The sequence below is a fragment of the Saccopteryx bilineata genome, chromosome 3 (genome assembly GCF_036850765.1).
Source record: "Saccopteryx bilineata isolate mSacBil1 chromosome 3, mSacBil1_pri_phased_curated, whole genome shotgun sequence".
Taxonomy (NCBI): Eukaryota; Metazoa; Chordata; class Mammalia; order Chiroptera; family Emballonuridae; genus Saccopteryx; species Saccopteryx bilineata.
The window spans coordinates 286,665,610-286,688,738 of NC_089492.1; the positions used below are offsets into that span (position 1 = coordinate 286,665,610).

Genomic DNA, 23,129 nt, shown 5'->3' on the forward strand with positions numbered 1-23,129 from the left:
CCAGTCACCATCTCCCTGTTACTTTAGGGACAAAAATCTTACCTCTTACATCTGGCATTCAAGCTTCATGATGGTGCTCCTGTCTGTCGTTCTAGTCTCCTCTGTCATCTCTCCCCACCCACCCACCCACATACACCCATGCTCCAGCTCAAGCAACTCCTCATTTCTTCACACATCCCTCCAGCTTACCCCCAGCCTTTCACCCAGAATGCTTCCGATGCTTCCTACTTCCCTATGCATCAGGTCTTACCTTAAGGTTCAGCTGCACTACCCCGACCCCTGCCATGCCTGCCCACCTCCCAAAGTCAGGCTCAGCCCTCCCGAGCTCTGAGCCGCCTGTACGTATTTCCACTGTTCAAAAGGTTCATTTCATCCACTTTCCCCAGGAGACCTTGAAGGCAGGAATTACAGCTTATTCCTTGGTGTGTCCATCATAGACCAAATTTTTCTTAAAATAGAGGGATATGCTAAAATTTAGAAGGAAAACGTCAGAGTCATTGGACAGATTTATTGAAGCTGAAGTTTTCACACAACCCAAAGACTTTCTAGTACAGGCTGGGTGGCAGCTCTCCAGCCACAAGGCCCCATCACCAGACCAGGACAGGCAGACACTTGTTCATTCTGGAATACGACTCGGCGCGAAGCTGCAGTCCCCCGTGGCTCCACTGTCAAAGCCAGATCAGGCCCTCTGGAATGTCTGCTTGCACACTTGGCCCTCACAGAACATTTCCTAGGGGTCAGGAGGAAGGGAAGAAGAAAGAAGATGACTGGCTATGTGGTCTGTCATTATTCCCAACACTCTGACACCAGATGTGTGGGTTTATTTCTTCTTGACACCATACATGTGCTGTCTTTCCCAACTCCTTTATCCAACTCTAAGACCAACCGGTGTCCAGTAAGTCAACGCAATTCTGCCACCAACAAGCCAGAGTGAGTGCAGAGCCCACAGGTTAAGGGCTCTCAGCCCCCACTTAAGATGTTAATTATGAGTTCCAGGCCACCTATACTTCTGACCAATCAGTTATAAATTGGGGGTTCCCATGATTTGCTAGAATGGCTCATAGAACTCAGGAACACTCTCTACTTACATGTATGGGTGCTTAAAAAAAAATTTTTTTTTTTTGTATTTTTCTGAAGTGAGAAGGGGGGAGGCAGATAGACTCCACATGCGCCCAACCAGGATCCACCCGGCATGCCCACCAGGGGGTGCTGCTCAGCCCCTCTGGGGCATTGCTCTGTTGCAACCAGAGCCATTCTAGTGCCTGAGATGGAGGCCATGGAGCCATCCTCAGCGCCCGGGACAACTTTGCTCCAATGGAGCCTTGGCTGTGGGAGGGGAAGATAGAGATAAGATAGAGAGAAAGGAAAAGGTGGAGGGTGGAGAAGCAGATGGGTGCTTCTCTTGTGTGCCCTGGCTGGAAATTGAACCTGGAACTTCCACATACCAGGCCAACGCTCTGATGCTGAGCCAACCGGCCAGGATTCCATGAATGGGTGTTTTATAAAGGCTACAACTCAGAACAGTCCCATGGAATAGTTGCAGAGGAGAAGGTACTGGGGTGGAATGGGTACACGGAGCTCCCATACTCTCTCTAGGAGTGCCACCCTGCCAGCATGTCAGTGTCTTCACCAACCCGGAAGCTCTCTGAACCCCTTCATTTAGGAGGTTTTATGGAGGTTTCTTTACATAGGCACGATTGATTGGATCATTGGTTATTGGTGACTAACTCCTGCCTCTTCCCAGAGGTCAAAAGCCAGGCTGAAAGTTTCAACCTTCCTATCAGGCCTTGAGCTTTCTGGTGATCGGCACCCATCCTGAAGCTAGCTACCTACGGGCCCCCAGTTACTAGACATCTCATTAGCATAGAAAAGACACTGATATTACCCTGGAGATTGCAAGGGTTTTAGGAACCAGGTACAAAGACCAAATACTCATTTTATTATAGCAAACAATGTAGAAATTGTGCTGTGAGGAACCTTAGAGCAAGGGCCCTTTCATGCTCTGCTCAGGCGGAGCTCCTGGCTGTACCAAGGAAGACGCGAGCAATTGGAACGTTACGTCTTACAGCCAACTAATCTAAAGTCTCAAACATGTCAATCTAGAACTAAAATGTCTCCAGTGTCTTTGTAACCAAAGACTCCCCAGACCTACAAAGACCATTCCCAACTTTAAGTGTTCAAATTTTGTTTTCATGGATTTCACCTAGATTTTACACATACATTAAGGTAAAAAAAAAAAAAAAAAAAAAAAAGGCATAGAGTTGAAAGCATACATTCTTTTTTTTTTTTTTTTTTTTTTTTGTATTTTTCTGAAGCTGGAAACAGGGAGAGACAGTCAGACGGACTCCCGCATGCGCCCAACCGGGATCCACCCGGCACCCGGCACGCCCACCAGGGGCGATGCTCTGCCCACCAGGGGGCGATGCTCTGCCCCTCCGGGGCGTTGCTCTGCCGCGACCAGAGCCACTCTAGCGCCTGGGGCAGAGGCCAAGGAGCCATCCCCAGCGCCCGGGCCATCCTTGCTCCAATGGAGCCTTGGCTGTGGGAGGGGAAGAGAGAGACAGAGAGGAAGGAGGGGGTGGGGTGGAGAAGCAAATGGGCGCTTCTCCTATGTGCCCTGGCCAGGAATCGAACCCGGGTCCCCCACACGCCAGGCCGACGCTCTACCGCTGAGCCAACCGGCCAGGGCAGCATACATTCTTGTTAGACATAGATTTGAATCTCCCTTGCGTGACTTTGGGGGATTTCTAAATCTCAATCTCTTCATTTGTGAGTGGGAAAAACAGTGTCCCTTTCCAGTACTGTCTTGAAGACTAAGTGAGATAATCCACTCAAAGGATTTAGCACAGTAATTGGGCACAAGCTCATCACTTGAAAAATGGAAACTATTGTAACATATATGGCAGTAAGGAATTCTCATTTTAAAAGCTATAATTAAGCCTTTAGGGACAATATTATACCTTTACAATTATATTTAGAAATAAGTTAGGTTGAGCTATAATTTTTATGTTCATGAAGTGTTCCTAGTGTGAAAGATTGATACATCCCTTTCAAGTGAGTAAAGCAACAAAGTAGCAAAGGGCAATGATGTGTGTGCCCTCTGACACCAGTGAGCCCTTCTATGAATTCTTCCCAAAGGAATAAATCCATGGATGCAAAAAGTTCTATGTACATCAATTTGAGCAATAATGGAAAACACCCTGAAACAATACTCTCGGACACATTTTTTTTTAAGTGATGGGATCTACCTGGTAACCCCCATCTGGGGCCTATGCTCAAATCAACTGAGCTATTTTTAGCACCTGAGGCTGACATACTTGGACCAACCGAGCTATCCTCAGTGCCTGGGGCTGACACTTGAACCAACTGAGCCACTGTGCACAGGAAGGGAAGAAGGAGAGAAAGGGGAGAGGGAGGGGGAGAGAAGCAAGTGGTTGCTTCTCTTGTGTGCCCTGACCCAGAATCAAACCCGGAATGTCCATATGCTGGGCCAACACTCTATCCACTGAGCAACTGACCAGGGCCTCCTAGACATTTTTAAGAAAATGTTTTACTAAAATGAGAGTTCATTAACCAGATGAAATATATGCAGCCAGTTTGCTACCTGATTATATATATTCAATTAATACATGATAATTCAATGGGAAAATTATTTAGAAACCTGGAATATGTTTTTATATTCAATGAAAAAAAGGCAGAATATTCTGACACTAGAAAGGGTTGGAATAATAGGATTGCAGGTCATGATTTTCTGTTTAACATTTTCTTCGATATTATATCATCTCACTAAGAATAAAAACAATGTGGCAAGTACCAGGTGCAGCTTGTCACCTTCAATCCAATGGGTCCAGCCTCTGTCCTTCTTTTCCCCCTTCTGGACACAGGTGAGTCTGTCATTGTCCCAGGTGACCAAGCTCTGTATGACGGAGGGGAGGGAACATTGGTTTGTTCTGGCAGAATCCTTGACTATTACTAAATAGAAGGCCAATTCACTTGTAAAATGAAGAGTCTATGTGATTACTTTCATTTTTTTTAAGGTGTTTTTTTGTATTTTTCTGAAGCTGGAAACGGGGAGAGACAGTCAGACAGACTCCCGCATGCACCTGACCGGGATCCACCCGGCACGCCCACCAGGGGCGAAGCTCTGCCCACCAGGGGGCTATGCTCTGCCCCTCCGGGGCATCGCTCTGCCATGACCAGAGCCACTCTAGCACCTGGGGCAGAGGCCGAAGAGCTATCCCCAGCGCCTGGGCCATCTTTGCTCCAATGGAGCCTCGGCTGCGGGAGGGGAAGAGAGAGATAGAGAGGAAGGAGGGGGGTGGTGGAGAAGCAAATGGGCGCTTCTCCTATGTGCCCTGGCCGGGAATCGAACCCGGGTCCCCCGCACGCCAGGCCAACGCTCTACCGCTGAGCCAACCGGCCAGGGCTGATTACTTTCATTTTTACCTTGCATTTTCTGTTATCCAGGCCTTTGGTGTCTTCCTCAAATTCTTCTCCAACTTTAAACTGAACCAGGTAGTTCCTCAGGCTACTGTATGTGTGGATGGTAAAGGAATCCCCATTTTGTTCAATCACTTTCTGTGGCTTCAGCAACTTGGCTATCTTACGAGTGGCAAAGTCAATCCCTTAAAAGTAATTAAAAAAAAAGAAAGAAAGCCATCTCAATTTCCACCTGAGATGCAAAAGCAACGGACTTGGCAGCCATCCTCAAAATCATTGCATTCGATCGCTAGTGTTTCTTTTACAATGCCAATGTCATTTGTTGGATCTGTAGGGAAAGCTATCCTGGTAAATCTCCATCCGGAGGCTGCTTAAAAAGCGTCCACAGCTTCCAGAGAGGACTCATTAGGCTGGCTGTGAACCTTGGTGATGGACTTGGAGGTGGGCATGGCAAAAGTGGTTCTGGAAATCCCCTCACCCCCACCCTACCAGAGGTTGTCAAGGGGACAGAAAGCCAAGGAGACAGGGCTCTGGCCCCTAACTCAACCTCAGTCACAGCAACTGTGCCTTTTTCTACTTTATATATTTATACTGCAAATTGAGAGCATTTGAACAGTTTCTGAAAAACAACTATAAAAAAATAACCTTCAGCCTGACCAGGCAGTGGCGCAATGGATAGAGCCTCGGACTGGGATGCCAAGGACCCAGGTTTGAGACCCTGAGGTCACCAGCTTAAGTGCGGGCTCATCTGGTGTGAGCATAGCTCACCAGCTTGGACCCAAGGTCACTGGCTTGAGCAAGGGGTTATTCGGTCTGCTGTAGCCCCATGGTCAAGGCACATATGAGAAAGCATTCAATGAACAACTAAGGTGTCACAACAAAAAACTGATGATTGATGCTTCTCAGCTCTCTCCATTCCTGTCTGTCTGTCCCTATCTATCCCTCTCTCTGACTCTCGCTCTGTCTCTGTAAAAAAAAAAAAAAATACATTAAAAAAAATAACCTTCAGAAACTACTGCAATCATGTACATAATTCTATCCATTTAGGATTGAATAAGCTTTTTAAAAGTCACACGTGAAAACATGGAATACTGCCTGGCCTGTGGTGGCACAGTAGATGAAGCATTGACCTGGAACGCTGAGGTCCTCGGTTTGAAACCCTGGGCTTGCCAGGGCAAGGCACAAGGCACATACGACAAGCAACTATGCATGAGTTGATGCTTCATGCTCCTTCCTCTCCCACCCTCCACCCTCCACCCCCACCTTCCTCCCTCCCTCCCTCCCTCCCTTCCTCTCTCTGTCTCTCTCTCTCTCTCTCTCAAATCAATCCAGAAAATCCAAAAAAGAAAAGTTAAAAAAAAAACATGGAACACTCAGAAGTTCAAGTTTTTGTTATAGAGAGTGGATTTGAATCCCATTTCTCCTTTATTAGCTCTAAGCACATTATGTGGCTAGAGGTTGTAAATGCTAACTCCTGTTATTCCGGAATTTGTAACCAAGAATGAAAGTGAGGCTCTGGCTGGTTGGCTCAGTGGTAGAGCGTCGGCCTGGCGTGCGGAAGTCCCGGGTTCGATTCCCGGCCAGGGCACACAGGAGAGGCGCCCATCTGCTTCTCCACCCCTCCCCCTCTCCTTCCTCTCTGTCTCTCTCTTCCCTTCCCGCAGCTGAGGCTCCATTGGAGCAAAAGATGGCCCGGGCGCTGGGGATGGCTCCATGGCTTCTGCCCCAGGCGCTAGAGTGGCTCTGGTTGCAACGGAGCGACGCCCTGGATGGGCAGAGCATTGCCCCCTGGTGGGCGTGCCGGATGGATCCCGGTCGGGCACATGCGGGAGTCTGTCTGACTGCCTCCCCGTTTCCAGCTTCAGAAAAATAAAAAAATAAAAATAAAAATTAAAAAAAAGAATGAAAGTGAAACAGAGTAATCAATATCTCCCTTTAAGAAGAGAACCGCCACCCTGGCTGGTTTGCTCAGTGGATACAGTGTCAGCCCAGCACACTGATGTCCCAGGTTCGATTCCTGGTCAGGGCACACAAGAGACACGACCATCTGCTTCTCTCCCCCACCCTCTTCCCCTTCTCTCCCTCTCCCCCTCCCACAGCCAATGGCTCAATTGGCCCAAGCATCAGCCTCAGGTGCTGAGGATGGCTTGGTTGTATGAGCATTGGCCAAAGACAGGGGTTGCCAGGTGGATTCTGGTCAGGGGTTATGCAGGAGTTTGTCTATCTCCCCTCCTCTCACTTAAAAAAAAAAAAAGAGGAAGAAGAGAATCTGAAAAAATGAACTGAAAAAATCTTGAACCTAAAAGCAGTTTGATTTTGAGTTCTGTGCCATAAATCCCTCTATATGCCATAAGCTGATTTTAAAAAGAGTCTGAATGTAAGGCATGGAATAATTCACTAAGCACTTTGTTAACTTAAATATTTAACTGGGACAAAGATCTCAAGGTCTGTTTTGGCCAAAAGGGAAAGCTCTCCTGGTTGTGTTTTCCTTCCATCCAATGGGCAAGATAAGGACTCTGTGGTTTACATTACAGAAGCCATCTTTATTCACCTGAAATAGAAACCTCTGTGTTTAAAAAACACGTTTTAGTTCACTGTGTCAAGTCATAAGACACAGCTCAAATAGGAGAGAATGCTAACTCACAAAATGTACTTAATTCAAACAACTGAATTTAAAAAGAGCTGTCGGTTTTTCCAATAAAATATAGGATTTATTGTAGGTTTTCTACCAAAGTCTCCTTGTAATTCTTTTTAATTTTTGGTAATTTTTTATTATGGTAAATACACTAATTTTATCATCTTACCCATTTTTAAGCATACAATTCAGTGGCAATTTGTAATCACAATATTATGCAACCACTGACATTATCCATTTCCAGAATTTTTTCATCATTCCAAACATTAATAGAAACTCTGTACCTGATGGGATTAAGGACATGCTACCTCAAAACATGGCCCCTTGGCATAGTACTTCAAGCTGAAGGTGTTGGAGGGATGACAGGGGTGGGAAGGACTCTCTGACCTTCTCCTGAAGCAGCTCATAAACCCACAGCAGAGAGGTGTCCTCCCTGTACAGAAGGGACATCCTCACCTTCATCAACAAAGGACACAGAGAGCAGTCTGAAGAACGGGTCTTACTAAGTTTCTAAGTTTGTTGGTTACTTTTTAGTTCTAGAATTTCTACTTGTTTCTTTTAAAATTTTTTATTTATGCCTGACCAGGCGGTGGCGCAGTGGATAGAGCGTCGGACTGGGATGTGGAAGGACCCAGGTTCGAGACCCCGAGGTTGCCAGCTTGAGCACAGGCTCATCTGACTTGAGCAAAAAAGCTCGCCAGCTTAGACCCAAGGTCGCTGGCTCGAGCAAGGGGTTACTCAGTCTGCTGAAGGTCCATGGTCAAGGCACATATGAGAAAGCAATTAATGAACAACTAAGGTGTCACAACGAAAAACTGATGATTGATGCTTCTCATCTCTCTCCGTTCCTGTTTGTCTGTCCCTATCTATCCCTCTCTCTGACTCTGTAAAAAATAAATAAATAAAAATAAAATTTTTTATTTATGGATTGATTTTAGAGATAGAGGAAGGAAGAGGCATAGATTTGTTGTTCCACTTCTTATTCATGCATTCATTGGTTGATTCTTGTAGGTGCCCTGACTGGGGATTGAACCTGCAACCTTGGTGTACTGGGATGACGCTCTAACCAACTGAACTACCCTGCCAGGGCCTAGAATTCTTTTTCTTTTCAACTGTGCTGATGTTACTCTTTTAAAAAATATATTTACTAATTTTAGAGAGAGGAGAGAGAGAGAAAGGGAAGGAAGTGGGGATCAGGAACCATCGATTTGTAGCAGTTGCTTCTCATATGTGCCTTGACCAGGCAAGACCAGGATTTCAAACTGGCGACACCACCACAAGTGAGGCTGATGTTACTTTTTATTGATTATGGTTTCCTGCCAAAACTAAGCTCAACGTAACTGCTTTATGGTCTATTTCTGATCATTCCAGTATCTGGAGACCCTGTTTCTGTTGTTTATTTCTATTGATTCCTACTATTGGGTTTTGTTTTTTTTTTAAACAGCTTTATTGAGGTGCACTTGATACACAAAAACTGCACATATTGTACCCAATGTGTGCAATTTAGTGAGTTTGGACATATGCAAACACCTATAATACCATCACCACAATTCAGGTAATAGATATATCGGATGACACCTCCCACAGTTTCCTTGTCATGGGGTCTTATATCTTAGGTACTTGATTAACTTTGATTATTTACTGGATATTGTATCTGAAAAGTTATTTGTAGAAACAATCGCTTAATGTTCTCTCTTCCAAAGAAGATTTTTTAAAAATTGCTTCTAAGGCCACTAGCTATCGGGAAGTGCCTTAATTCCAGCTCAGGTCTGGAGATTTTTCTGGACCACAACGATGATTCAGTCAAACCACAGTCTGTTCAAAAGCTGTTTATTTCTAAGTCTCCCTTACTCCTCTGGGGCAGCTTTCCAGAGACCTAGCCCAAAGTAGGTGTTTACAGGGTCTTTACCCTTGATTGACTTGGGACTCCAACCTAACCCTCCCCTAACCCTATGAGGCTCCCCAAACTGCAGCTCAGCCTCACAAACACCCTGAAGGCAAGAGTCATTTGAAGTACTGGGTTTACCTCCCTGGATTTTGTTTTTTTTGTGGGTTTTTTAAAATTATTATTCATTTAAAAAATTTTTTTTATTTTTTATTTTTCTAAGATTAGAAATGGGGAGGCAGTCAGACAGACTCCCGCATGTGCCCGACTGGGATCCACCCGGCATGCCCACCAGGGGGCGATGCTCTGCCCATCTGGGGCGTCGCTCTGCCACAATCAGAGCCATTCTAGCGCCTGAGGCAGAGGCCACAGAGCCATCCTCAGCGCCCGGGCCAATTTTGCTCCAATGGAGCCTTGGCTGTGGGAGGGAAAGAGAGAGAGAGAGAGAGAGAGAGAGAGAGGAAGTAGAGGGGGAGGGGTGGAGAAGCAGATGGGTGTTTCTCCTGTGTGCCCTGGCCAGGAATCGAACCCAGGACTCCTGCACGCCAGGCCGACGCTCTACCACTGAGCCAACCGGCCAGGGCTATTATTATTCATTTTTATAGAGAGAGAGAGGAGAGTAGGAGAGAGAGAAAGAGAGAGAGGGAGAGAGAGAGAAGGGGGAAGGAGCAGGAAGCATCAACTCCCATATGTGCCTTGACCAGGCAAGCCTGGGGTTTCTAGAACCAGTGACCTCAGCGTTCCAGGTAAACGCTTTATCCACTGTGCCACCACAGGTCAGGCCATCTCTGGATTCTTACTCTTTCCTAGACCTCAGCCTAATCATTCCTTTCTCTTTTTTACTGAATTTATTGGGGTGGTGTTGGTTAATAAAATTGTATAGGTTTCAGGTATACAATTTTATAATACATCATCTGTATATGGTATTGTGTGTTCACCACTCCAGGTCAAATCTTCTGTCACTATTTGCCTCCCTTTACCCTCTCCCTCTTCCTCCTTTCCTCTGGTAATCACCATACTGTTGTCTATGAGGGCTTTTTTGTTTGCTTTGATTAATCCCTTCACCTTTTTCACCCAGCCCTGCAACCCACCCTCCCTGATAGTTCTTTATTATTCTGGTAGCTCTCTGAAGTTCCCTAAGAATTTTAAAATATACATATATATTCGGTCTAGCTTAACTTAGCTGTCTTCAATGAAAGTCAGTACAAATAAATTAGTTTGCCATGACCAGAAGCAGAAGTCCTCATGAAAGTTCTGAGTTTTTCTGTGTAAGCTGGCATCAGAACATACATAAGTAGGGATAATAGGTTCTGCAGTATTTGTATTTTGCAGGTTGTCGCAATGGTGACCTGATATATCAGAGGACTGCACTTCTCAAATATTCATTTGCATCCGAATCACCTGAGAATCTGGTTAGACAGATTCTGTCTCTGTAGGTCTGGGACCTGGGGTGACACACAAGACTACAATTTGATGTAGCTCTTGCTGGTCCTTGAGTAAGGACATCCTAGACTTATCTGTGCCAAGCCCTTCATTTGCCCAGGGGAAAATGAGTTGACTGGAGTGCGTATTCTTTACACCTGGAAGGCACAAGGGAATGTTTGCCTCACCCCCCCCTCCACATACAAACAAGTGCCAAATCATTTTCTCCCCAGTTCGTTGAAATAGGCAATAGGTTTCAAGGCTGATTTCAACTATTGTATAACATGCTAAGCGACCCCTTGGTTTGTAACTTAGACACTCTTAGAATATCAGATCTGGTCCAACCACCTCATGTAACAAACGGGGAAACTAAAGGGACTCAGGTTGTGTGACTTTGACTGTACTGCCAACAATCAGGGGCTAGTTGTCTGGGTTTGATGCTCTGTTCTACTAAATGGCCTCTACTTCAGAAATGCTTAGTACATTGATATTTCTTCTGGAAAACAGATTGCAAATTTTTGTGTAGGTCTGGGGTCACTAGCTTTCTGGAACCTGAACCAAAAGTAAGAGAAGGAATTGTAAGGCAGGATATTGACACATGCTATATGGCTCAATCCTTTATGAAATGAGTTGGATAATAACTAAATAAATATAAGTAATGCAAATAAATTAAATAGCCTTTGTTTGACTCCAGGGTCTAATACAGTGGCAGGTAATCCATAAGCCCCTATTGAAATCACGAGGGTGGGGAGTGGGGGTCAAACAAGAGATCATAACAGAGCGTACAGAAAATCAGACAGTAAAGGGTTGCTTTCCTGTTTTCTTCTCTAAGGTTTGCTTTCAAAGACATGGAAATTGCTAAACAGGAAGCACAATTACGAGACACCATCAAAGCCACCACCTGATTTTTAACACTTTCTCCTCCTTACTAGTAGCCAGATACTAGCCAGAGAAACCAGGGAAGAAATGGTCACATGCCACCATTATTTTGGGGGTGAGAAAATAAGTAATATATCAGAATTTACTGCCTTTGGGGAAAATAGGTGTTAATTCCTCCTTATGCATTACAAACAGAGAGGAAATGAGATTAAGACTGGAGGGTGGCGTAGGCTGCCAAAATATGCCAGTTTGGCATATTGGTTATTTTGAGTGGAAGACAATCGGGAAGAAGCAGATAGAAGAAAAGCTCTCTGCCCTCTGCCATTTGCCAAAAGCAGGACATAAATTTGTAAAGGTGTTCCTGTTTGTACACACAGACCCAACCCAAGGTAAGGTCTGTGATGGAAAATACATCTTTGTAAGTGGAGGGCAGGAGAGACTGAAAAAAGTGGCTGGCTGCTCCAGTCTGGTAATTAATAGAATTTATTAAGGGGAACTTCTATACAAGGCGTGTCTTAGGCAGCTACAAGACAAAATTGGATTCCCTCGCTGCTTGGCAGGTGCCAAAAAATTATGTAGGGTAGTGTGTGTGGGGGGTACTAGTACTAGTACAGGTACCAGTACAGAAATGCTACTAGGCACGGGAAACTACGTTCCATGTCTGACTAGGTCAGTACAACCACCTGTTCCAGGAACCAGCACATAGCAGGAGGTGAGGGAAGGCGCTGATTTATGACAGAATGAACATCAGTTACTATCAGACAGTCTCTAAGGAGGGTCTGCCAAAAGCAACCCCCTTTCTGGTCCAGTCCAGCCTGCAGAACCAATGTCTATTGGTCATGCTATGAACAGTCTCTCATACACACTCCCCCCTCCCATCCATACCAGGACTGACCGAAGTTAGGGGGTTGACTCTAGTCTCTTACCAGCCTGGAGGTGGCACCAGAAGAATCTACATAATAAACTTTACTAACGATCTCTTATTTTCTATTTGTTTTCCCACATGTTACTTTTCCTGGAAACTCAATGTCCTTTCGTCACTTTTCTACAAAATTATTACTCTTTACTGAGATGCTATGTAAGCTCGAGTTCTAACTACTCCTTTGTGCAGGATGTGTGTGTGTTCAACTTCTGTTTGTCTCGTTAATCTGTCCTTCGTTAGTCTAATGTCCAGGACCCCCACCAATGAACCAGATGGGTAGAAGGAAAATACATTTTTTTTCTTCCCTACGGGGTTTTGTGTCAACAGAAATCAGATTTTGCTTGAGAGGTTCTAAACGTACCTACTTAGTGTGAGAAAGGGAGGGGAGGGCGACCTACCACAGGCTCAGAGATCTTAAATACACACCCAGGCCACAGAAATGTACCTTTCAAAATGGTTTATATAGCCCATTTTATGTTATACATATTTTACCACAATAAAATTTTGGACTCCAGGTTCAATTGACAGTTGGAGAAACTGGGGCCCAGTGTCAGATCAAAGGAGATGGAGCCAGAACAGACCCCAGACCCTCATACTCCCAGCAGCTTTGGACCATCTGTCAGAAGTGCCACTGATTGGTGTCGCTGAGTCCAAAGCACTAGGCACAAAGGTGCTGAGATCCACCAAATCTGAAGGATGAGGCTAAGGGCAGGACAAACTGGGGACCATAAGGAAGGAAAGCCTTCTACCATTAGAGGGAAACATTCTCCAGCCCCTCCAGAAAACAAGGACATTGGTCAGACCCCGCCGCCCCCCGACACACCCCTGCCGCGGCCGAGGCCCCTCTGCTCCGCGCTGCCTCCTCCTCGAAGACGAGGCCCCCTAAGCTCTCCTGGCCCCCGGGCACCGCCAGACGCTCCCCCGGGTTGGAATTGCATCCCGGAGGGGGGTGGGGTGGGGTGGGGAAGCGGCCTCTAAGGGGTCAGGGTTTCTTGACCCCCACCCCGAAGTTCTCGAAGTTCTTGAAGTTCTCGAGGGAAGGAGGGGAAGTCAGAAAACTAAAGATTTCAAACATGGTTCCGAATCTAGCCGCTACCGGCACCGGGTGGGCGTAGGGTCGGGAGCCTGAGTCCCTGTCCGCGGCCGGCAGCTCCCCGACTCTACGTTCCCGAGAAGCTCTAGCTGACGCTGATGCTGCAGAACCGGGACCTCCCTGGGGCACCCCTGGGCTCGCGGGATCCCGGGGCCGGCTGCCCTGAGCCCCACGATAAAAGCGGCTGCGGGGCGAGGGTCGCCTGGGGCGGGGCTTTGGTGCGGTGCATCCCCTCACGTGGCTGCCCCCGCCCCATCGTGTCCCCGAGTCTTCCTACAAGGTGTCCCACGCCACCCGCATCTCCACCTGGTTACAAATCCACGCTGGGACGGGAGCCTTGGCCGCCGGCTGGGTAGAGAGACGGTCGAGGGGACGGGAGGGGGATGGGGGAAGAGGCAAGGACAGGTGTTGGGGCGGACGGAAGGATGGGGAACAGGCAGACAGACGCGCGGACTGGCAGGCAGAGCACGGGTGGTAGACCGACGGGTAGATGGAGGACAAACGGACAGGAGGACCGGGGAGCCAGAGGACAGCGGGACGGGGCGACCCGGGAATCAGTGGACAGGCAAGCGGACAGGGGGACGCAGGATAGATTGGGTGGGGGACAGGCAGACGGACGCGCGGGGGTACGAACGGACACGCAAAGGAGAGAGAGAGGGCTGGCCCCTCCGCCTACCTAGGGCCAGCATGTAGCCCTCGAAGTTGTCGCTGCTGAGAAGGTTCCAGGTGCCGCTGAGGTCGGCGGGCATGGCTAGGCTGGGAGCGACGCCGGGGGGGACAGGCGGGCGGGCGGCGCGCGTTCGGCCCTAAGTGCGGGGCGGGGGAGGCGGGACCCGGGCAAGACCGCGAGGGGCGGGCGGCGCGGGGCGGAGCGGGGCGGGGGGAGGGGGTGCGGGGAGCGGCCGGCGTTCCCTCCGAGAAGCCCAGCCCCTCCTGGCTTCCTTCGCCGCGTGCTCCAGGCTTTCTGCCGCTGCCCTTGGCGACCCGTTTTTCTGGACTTGCCCCTCCTCTAGCTCCACACGTGCGCGTACCCCAGGCTGTGTTCAGGGGCACACATTTTTCCCTCCCGACATGTTCAGGACCAAGGAATAGCCTTCAAACTCACGGCATTAATTGCTGTATCAGCTGCAAGTAATATATTAACAAACCCACCTCTGGTGGTCCTAATAAGCACGGGCTTTTCTTAGCTATCAAGCAGTCCTGGGATAAGGGGTTGCTGACGGTGACTTGGCAGCCCCACGACAGACAGAGAAGTGGCATCTCTGTGATTCCTGTGGCTTTTATTCCAGCCCCTTACCGCCCTGTCAGGAGAAAATCACCTCCGGCCATTGTTGTCACTTTAGATTTTTCTTTACACTCGTTGGCCAAAGCTGTACCATATGCCTCTTTCAACTGCAAGCTAGCCCCGGGGAATGGAGAATCTAGATTTAGTGTGGACAGTAGCGAAAGGCAAAAGAGAAGGAGGTCCGGAATGTGGGCTAACCTGGTCTGTTAGCCACAAACACCATCTTTATAGGCTGCCCCCTCCCAGGAGCTCTAGACTTAACTATATTAACAGCCATCATTTCCTGCATGATTACTGTGTGTATTATCATTTGTCACAGAATCCTACTTCTCCAATAGTTACTTTATTGTCTCTGTTTGACAGAGACAGTAACTGAGGCAAAGAGGAGGAAGTCAGTGGCGGAAGGTCATAAATTCCCAGGAAGAGCCTGACTTCCAAACTCATGCACTGGCTCTTACTGCCTACTTGTTGTCTTCACTTGAATGTCTTAAAGGCATCTCAAACTTAACATATCCAAGACAGAAAGCATCAAACAAAAGTACTCCCCACCTTCGCTCATCTCTGTAAATTGCACCATTAGTCACCTGGTTGCTCCAGCTAAAAACCCAGTAGGTACTGTGGATTGCTCCCTTCTCTGCTCACCTGTTTCCAGTCCATCAACAAGGCCTGCTGGTCCTACCATCCTAACCTGTGCCTCTGTCAGGTCTCCTCCCTGGACCTGCTGCTTCTGCTCTGATCCCACCAGACCATTCTCCATTCCTGCCATACCACAGACAGGGCAAGTTTTTTTTGTTTGTTTTTTTTGGGGTTTTCTTTGTATTTTTCTGAAGTGAGAAGCAGGGAGGCAGATAGACTCCCGCATGCACTCCACTGGGACCCACCCAGCATGCCCAATAGGGGGTGATGCTCTGCCCATCTGGGCTGTTGCTCCATTACAACCAGAGCCATTCTAGTGCCTGAGGCAGAGGCCATGGAGCCATCCTCAGTGCCCGGGCCAACTTTGCTCCCATGGAGCCTTGGCTGCAGGAGGGGAAGAGAGAGACAGAGAGAAAGGAGAGAGGGAAGGGTGGAGAAGCAGATGGGTGCTTCTCCTGTGTTTTCTGACTGGGAATCAAACGTGAGACTTCTACACGCTGGGCCAACGCTCTACTGCTGAGCCAACCGGCCAGGGCCCAGGGCAAGCTTTTGAGAAACGTAATTTAGATCTTATAACTTTTCAGCTTAAAACCTTCAGTGTTCTCGTTTTTCCTGAATGAAAAATTTCCCTCTGCCATTCCTAATTTGGCTTCTGAATACTTCTCCAAGAGTGTTGCACTCTGACTCGGGGCCGCCAGTCACACCAGTGTTGTTGTGATTGTGTTCTGTGCAAAGGTCAAACCCCTTTTCTTCTTCAGGGTCTGTGTACGATGCTCCCTCTTCCTGGGATGTTTTCCTCTGGGTTTTTGCATGTTTGGCTCCTTTGCCTTCCAGTTCACAAGTTATATTAGGGGTACCGTCTTTTTTAATCATGCTCTCTACAGAGAGGAATGTTCCCTGAATACCCTGGCCTCTTTCCAAACCCTTACTTCCTCCTCGCGGAGGTGGAATGTTACCTGGTCTACCACCATCCTATTTTCCCTAAGACTGAAAGACTTCCCCAGATGTGGAACTTTCCCTGCTAAAACTGAAAAAGTTGCAAGAAAACCTGAATTAGTTGCTTGCCATTGATAGATTTTTATCAACTTGGTAGTGACTTCATCAAAAATTCTAAACACAGGGCATTTCATTTTTTTCTACTCTCCTTTTGACACGGACTTGAGGGTGTGTCTGTTTTATAGACCCAGATTTTCCCTCTGGTAGGCTGTTCCAAAGTCTAGACTAGGGGAATTACTTTATAAATTATTATTGCCTCCCCAATGTATTGGCTGAAAAAATAACAAAAACCATGAATTTGTTCACAGATCTGCAATTTGGACAGGGCTCACGGGGGATGGCTCATCTCAGCTTCCTGAGGCATCAGCTAGGGGACTTGACTCCAGTTTGGAGGGCTGGAGAAGTCTCTTCCAAAATGTCTCAGTCTCCTGGCTGGTAAATTGGTGCTGGTCATCTTAGCTGGGATCTCAGCAAGGCTTCTGGGCTGGAGGCCAGCTTCCCACACAGGCTGCAGGGGTGGCGGCTGGGTTCTAAGAGGGAGTGTCCCAGGAAGACTAGGGAGATGCTGTACCATCTTTTCCAGCCTCGTTCAGAAGTCATGTAACACCATTTCCACCAGAGTCATAGACCTAGCCAGATTCAAAGGGAGGGGGCGTGGACCTCATCTCCCAATGTCTCATTATAAGAAGAGCGTGTGGGACGGGAGATCTTAGAATAGCCACCTTTGAAAACACAACCTGTCATGGGGACTTATCCCTTCTTTGATCCTCACAGTAAGTTATGACTTCTAACCTAGACTTTTATCAGTGAGAAAGGTGCTACTTTGACTCTCCATTTGTTGCTTCTTTTCATCTTAGTTTTCAGTTGGATGGAGAAAGCCTTGGAGCTCTTCAGAATCTTCTAAGCATCACCTTTTCAGAATGGCCTTTGCTCTATTTACAATAGATATTTACTCTGCATCACATTTCTGCTTACCACCTTCTTCATTATCATAACCCGTATTTATCTTGTTTGTTGATGATCTTTTTTTTTTTTTAATTTTTTTTTAAATTTTTTTTTTTCATTTTTCTGAAGCTGGAAACAGGGAGAGACAGTCAGACAGACTCCCGCATGCGCCCGACCGGGATCCACCCGGCACGCCCACCATGGGGCGACACTCTGCCCACCAGGGGGCGATGCTCTGCCCATCCTGGGCGTCGCCATGTCGCGACCAGAGCCACTCTAGCACCTGGGGCAGCGGCCAAGGAGCCATCCCCAGCGCCCGGGCCATCTTTGCTCCAATGGAGCCTTGGCTGCGGGAGGGGAAGAGAGATGTTGATGATCTTTTTTATTGAAATTTCAAGGGTGAAGACTATGCTCTGCTCATATACCACTACAGCACCCCAGACCCTCGCACAGTGCTCGGCAACTGCTCAACAAATGTTTATTGAATGAATGGCTACAACATTTTCTGAAGGAGAAATGCCATTTTCATTGAGAAAAGAGTGGCATTGCCTTGCCTTGCCCAGAATGAGGCTGTTGAGTCTCATACCTATAAGACATTGCTTCCTTTTCACCCCAATAGATTCAATAAATTTTAAAAAGTAAAAAGTTTTAAAAAGAAAAGAAGACACTGATTTCTTTGGTGGAATATGACAAGCTGCTTTCAAATCCTGGAACTAGCTATACCTCACCATGGAAGGGGCACGAATGATGAACTTTGACCAGATTTCTGGAACGTGAGGCCTGTTTAAATTCCAGATGAATGGGATATGGAGAAATCATACTTACTTCCTAACCTTAAAATCATATTGTTTTAAATCTTAACCTGAAAATGAGTCACAGAAATAACTAATAATGATTTTAGCCTTTGTGCTGCTTGCTCTGGCTCTTGGCCAGCCTGGACAAGGCCATCCAGTAGGGATAAGGTTCAAGTTCAGTGGAAGTGGCATTAATTGAACTTGCCCATTGGATAGGGAATAATGTTCTCCTTTGCTCTAATTCTGAGACCTTGCTTCTAGATGAGGAAATAGTTCTCTCTGGGAAGGAAAGAGGGGAGACATTTGGCCAAAGTTGAGCCCTTGCTTTCCTTCCTTTTGATGCTAGCAAAGTAAGCCATAACATTATATAGCCGAGATGAGGTCCTAAACCTGGGCACAAACACAGCTCCTCCTGGACAGAGGGATTGGTGAGGGGCACCTGTAGGGGAACCAGCTTCTGTCACTTGATGGAGCCTGATGCTGGTCCAGCAAAGAATGGTATGGACATTGTGGTGAACCTCACACCATCCATACCTCCCCTCCCCAATACAAGGAGGCAATGCCTTCAAGGAGCCTGGCCCTATTCCAAGGGTAAGATCTGGATTAGGCTCAGGCTAAGCCAATCACAGAAACTCTACCTCCTTTGCCAGTGATTGATTTTAGGGATGAGCAGGTTTAAGTGAATTTGAATCAGCCAATGAGATAGGACAAGTTGATGGGGCTGCTGAGAAAGATGCTTGATTTCAACAGAGCCAAGGGGAGCCAGCCTTTCTTCACTTTGGAGCATGAACAAGGAAGACTTGGTACTGGTGACGATCCTACAACTCAAGGGGCACCAGATTTAGGACACTGTGACCAGCAGAGTAGAGAGATGGAAAGAACCAGGGTCCTTGAAGACACTGTTGATTCACTGACCCCATGAACCCTGAGTCCTGCCTATCCTCTGTCTCTACTTTGGGTAGAAATGTCCTTATTGTTTAAAACACTCAAGAGTTGAGCTTCCTGCTACTTGCAGTGAAAAACATCCTGATATAGACAGCAAAATCAAGGTACTATTGACTCCTTAAGCAACTTTTTTTTTTTTTGGTATTTTTCCAAAGTGAGAAACAGGCAGACAGACAGACTCCCACATGCGCCCAACTGGGATCCAACTGGCATGCCCGCCAGGGGGCGATGCTTTTCCCAACTGGGGCATTGCTCCGTTCCAACTAGAGCCACTCTAGTGCCTGAGGTGGAGGTCATGGAGCCATCCTCAGCACCCAGGACAACTTTGCTCCAATGGAGCCTTGGCTGCGGGAGGGGTAGAGAGAGATGGACATAAAGGAGAGGGGGAAAGGTGGAGAAGCAGATGGGCACTTCTCCTGTGTGCACTGGCTGGGAATCAAACCCAGGACTTCAGCACACCAGGCTGACGCTCTACCACTGAACTAGCCAGCCAGGGCCTTCTATGTTCATTAGAAATTTAACTTTAGTCCTGTTTCTATCACAGAACATTTTTCATAAACCATAAAACTCTTCTATAAAAATCTATTTCTGCCCTGGCCGGTTGGCTCAGCGGTAGAGCGTCGGCCTAGCGTGCGGAGGACCCGGGTTTGATTCCCGGCCAGGGCACACAGGAGAAGCGCCCATTTGCTTCTCCACCCCTCCGCCACGCTTTCCTCTCTGTCTCTCTCTTCCCCTCCCGCAGCCAAGGCTCCATTGGAGCAAAGATGGCCCGGGCGCTGGGGATGGCTCTGTGGCCTCTGCCCCAGGCGCTAGAGTGGCTCTGGTCGCAACATGGCGATGCCCAGGATGGGCAGAGCATCGCCCCCTGGTGGGCAGAGCGTCGCCCCTGGTGGGCGTGCCGGGTGGATCCCGGTCGGGCGCATGCGGGAGTCTGTCTGACTGTCTCTCCCTGTTTCCAGCTTCAGAAAAATGGAAAAAAAAAAAAATCTATTTCTGATCCTGTTGTTTTTACCAGTTGGTAAACCACTGGGCTGACACTCTACCATTGAGCCAACCAGCCAGGTCCAACTCCTTAAGCAACTTATTTGCCTTTTCCAACTTGTCTTGAGGGCACAATACACACTAATTATGGTTCAGCTGTGAGCATGCATAACTTGCTGAGGGTACTTAACAAATGTTCAATAAAATACACTTCATGAGTACTCAGCTTTCAACAAGAACAGCGTGGCTAAAAACTCAGGTTTGCTTTGCTGGCACTGATACTTCTTTTTCTTTTTTCTTTACAGAGACAGAGAGAGTCAGAGAGAGGGACAGATAGGGACAGACAGACAGGAAGGGAGAGGGATGAGAAGCATCAATTCTTCATTGCAGCATCTTAGTTGTTCATTGATTACTTGTTCATTGATTGCTTTTCTCATTTCATATATGCCTTGACCAGGGGGTTACAGCAGAATAAGTGACCCCTTGCTCAAGCCAGAGACCTAGGGGTCAAGCCAGCAACCATAGCGTCATGTCTATGATCCCACGCTCAAGCCAATGACTCCATGCTGAAGCTGGAGAGCCTGTGCTCAAGCCAGCGACCTCAAGGTCTCGAACCTGGGTCCTCCACATCCCAGTCCGACACTCTATCCATTGTGCCACTGCCTGGTCAGGCTGACACTGATACTTTTAGCTGCACGATTAGATAGCCAATTCATCGAGAGATACTTTGGACCCCAAGAGTCTGCCTTAAAGAAAGTAAGTTAGGACTGTGCTCCCAAGAGTGAGAACAAAGACCCCGGGGCCCCTCGTCTTGCTCTTCTGCACTGTGCTGCAGATGGGAAAAGGCCAGCAAGGCCACCAAAATCCAAGGGTCTTACTGATTCTCTCTGATTTCCCTCGAAGCTGTTTTTCTTGAGATCTTGAGGCAGACAGAAGAGGGCCAGATGTTTTTTTTTTATTTTATTTTTAAACACCTCCTTTTTCTTATTGGTCTCTTTCTCTTACACACACACACACAGAAATTTTGTAACTCTGGATGGTGATGGATGTTAACTGGACTTATTGTGGTGACCATTATGCACATACAAATAACAAATCATTATGTTGTACACTGGAAACTGATACAATGTTAGATGTCAGTTATACCTAAAAAAAAGTCAGTATAAACCCTGAAAGCCAAATGAAACAGAAAAACCTCCCTTCTTCCTTGACCTATGCTTCGGTTCCTCCTGCTAGCCGTTAGGACAATTGTCTCAACGTACAAATTAGACTCAAGCATTCCTCACACTGAAGTATTTATAGATGAAATGACACATCTGGGATTTGCTTTCAAAGATTCCAGCAAGACAGCAACAATGGAGGGTGTGGCTGAAGCAGGACTGTCAGAACGTCACGACTGAACCCTGGTGACGGCCTCACAGGGCTTCGTTCTTCTGTTACTATTAATTTTGTCTATGTTCTATATTTTCCTTAATGTTTGAAAATGTCACCTTTAGTCATGTTACCTATTGGTTTGGACAGCTTAACTTAAGGAGCTCATCCCCCACCCCCCACCGCCAACCAGCCTCGGTCCTGGTTTCCTGTCCTGCAGAGCCCACGGGCGCTCATTTCTAGGACACCTTCATGAGTGGTTCTGGAAAGTTCCATGCTTTTGCTTAAAACGCAGTATTTTTTGCCCTGGCTGGATAGCTCAGTTGATTAGAGCACATCCCAAAGCACAGAGGTAGCTGGTTCGATCCCAGGTTAAGGCACATACAGGAACAGATTGATGTTCCTGACTGTCTCACTCCCTCCTTTCCTCTCTCTAAAATCAATAAACATTAAAAAAAAAAAAAAACAACACAGCATTTTTTTCTCCACACCTGACTGTAGGCAACCCCGCATTAGAGAGTCTGTCTCCTACCGGTGGCTCCCCTTGGCACTTCGGATAATGACAGTGTTCCAAGACATACTTGCTGGTAACGCGGAAGGGAAGGCACAGGTGGCAGCTCAGAGTAACAAGAAGCCAGTGTGAGTGCCAACCCTCCATTGGGTCGACAACATTTCAGAGCTGGAAGGGGCTTCAGAGATCATTGCATTATTTTAGAGAAAGGGACACAGAGTTAAGTGACTCCCTCCACAAAGGACTTACTGCAAGTTTGTTTGTAGCATTTAAATTAGTGTCGGGGCACAGGAGCACACATGTAAAAACATCAGCGTCAAACAGGACACTCGCCTGACACATTTCCCAAACCCTCCCATTACAGTAGCAAATTAGGAAAAGGTATGGTACAGAGTACGACATGCTTTCTTCTTCCTCAGTGGGGGTCACAACGGTTATTAATATTTATTCCCCTGTGAAGGTCATTGTTCTAGTATCCGTTATCCAAAGAGGACGTTCTGTCCTTGAAGACACCCAGAACTACGCTATATATTGTAACATCAGCAACATCCTTGGGACTGTTCAATGTACAAAGTTGTTGATCCATAAGTAGCACAACAAAGGACCATTTTACCATTACCGGCTTTCCTGGGAGGGTCCCCACCTGCCTTATCTAGGGGACCTGAGGTCAAAATACTCTTAGCTGAGCAGGTAGGGAGGCAACAGGATATGAGAGAAACTTCTAGCATTAGAAACTCTCTGTAGCTTTCCAGGATGAGAAATCTAAGTTAAATTTTGATAGCTTCATCTTCTTCTAGGTTGTGATTGGTCAGTTCTGCTCCAACTCTTAAACTCCACAATGCTAAGAAGAGAGAATGACCCTCATTTCTATGACCTGAGATTCTAACCTTTCACGCATTCAGCAGATAGAGAAAAAACTACTGGGTGCCAGGCTTTGCACCACTTCCTGCCTTCAAGAAGTTGACCTGCTGGTGTTAGTAATAATGTCGGGAGCTGTAGGATGTATGTCTGCTAGCTTTAACATTTTCCTTTTGTAAACTGTGGCTTCAGATCTGACTATACAACTGCACGATTATAAGTATTTTTTTCCTTCTGCAAACATAAGTCCTTCATCTAGAGTGGTGTACGTATAAAATAGAAATTTCAAAAGGTAAATTATTCTTTTTTTTTTCTGGTGAGAAGCAGGGAGGCAGAGAAACAGACTCCTGCATGTGCCCAACTGGGATCCACCGGCATGCCCACTAGGGGGCGATGCTCTGCCCATCTGGGGCATTGCTCTGTTGCAACCAGCCATTCTAGCACCTGAGGCAGATGCCATGAACCCAATCTCAGTGCCAGGGGACAACTTTGCTCCAACGGAGCCTTGGCTGCGGGAGGAGAAGAGAGAGA

The 23,129-nt window shown here is 47.2% G+C and overlaps 1 protein-coding gene across 1 annotated transcript; it reads right to left on the reverse strand.

Moving 5' to 3' along the window:
• Window positions 1-497: 497 nt before the first annotated feature.
• RBP7 (retinol binding protein 7) lies at window positions 498-14,075 on the reverse strand. Its single transcript, XM_066270520.1, has 4 exons — window positions 13,953-14,075; window positions 4,447-4,625; window positions 3,815-3,916; window positions 498-730 (listed from the first exon to the last, which is right to left on the reverse strand). The coding sequence occupies exons 1-4, from the start codon at window positions 14,023-14,025 to the stop codon at window positions 680-682; spliced, it is 405 nt and encodes a 134-aa protein (XP_066126617.1). The 5' UTR covers window positions 14,026-14,075; the 3' UTR covers window positions 498-679.
• Between the last annotated feature and the right edge of the window lie 9,054 nt (window positions 14,076-23,129).

What these genes read in the sequence shown, in the direction of transcription:
- RBP7 (XM_066270520.1), bottom strand. Translation starts at nt 14,025, where the DNA reads ATGCCCGCCGACCTCAGCGGCACCTGGAACCTTCTCAGCAGCGACAAC. An exon ending in GGGCTACATGCTGGCCCTAG is followed by an intron (nt 4,626 to 13,952) that starts GTAGGCGGAGGG and finishes ATTACTTTTAAG; the next exon opens with GGATTGACTTTGCCACTCGT. An exon ending in TGGATAACAGAAAATGCAAG is followed by an intron (nt 3,917 to 4,446) that starts GTAAAAATGAAA and finishes TCCGTCATACAG; the next exon opens with AGCTTGGTCACCTGGGACAA.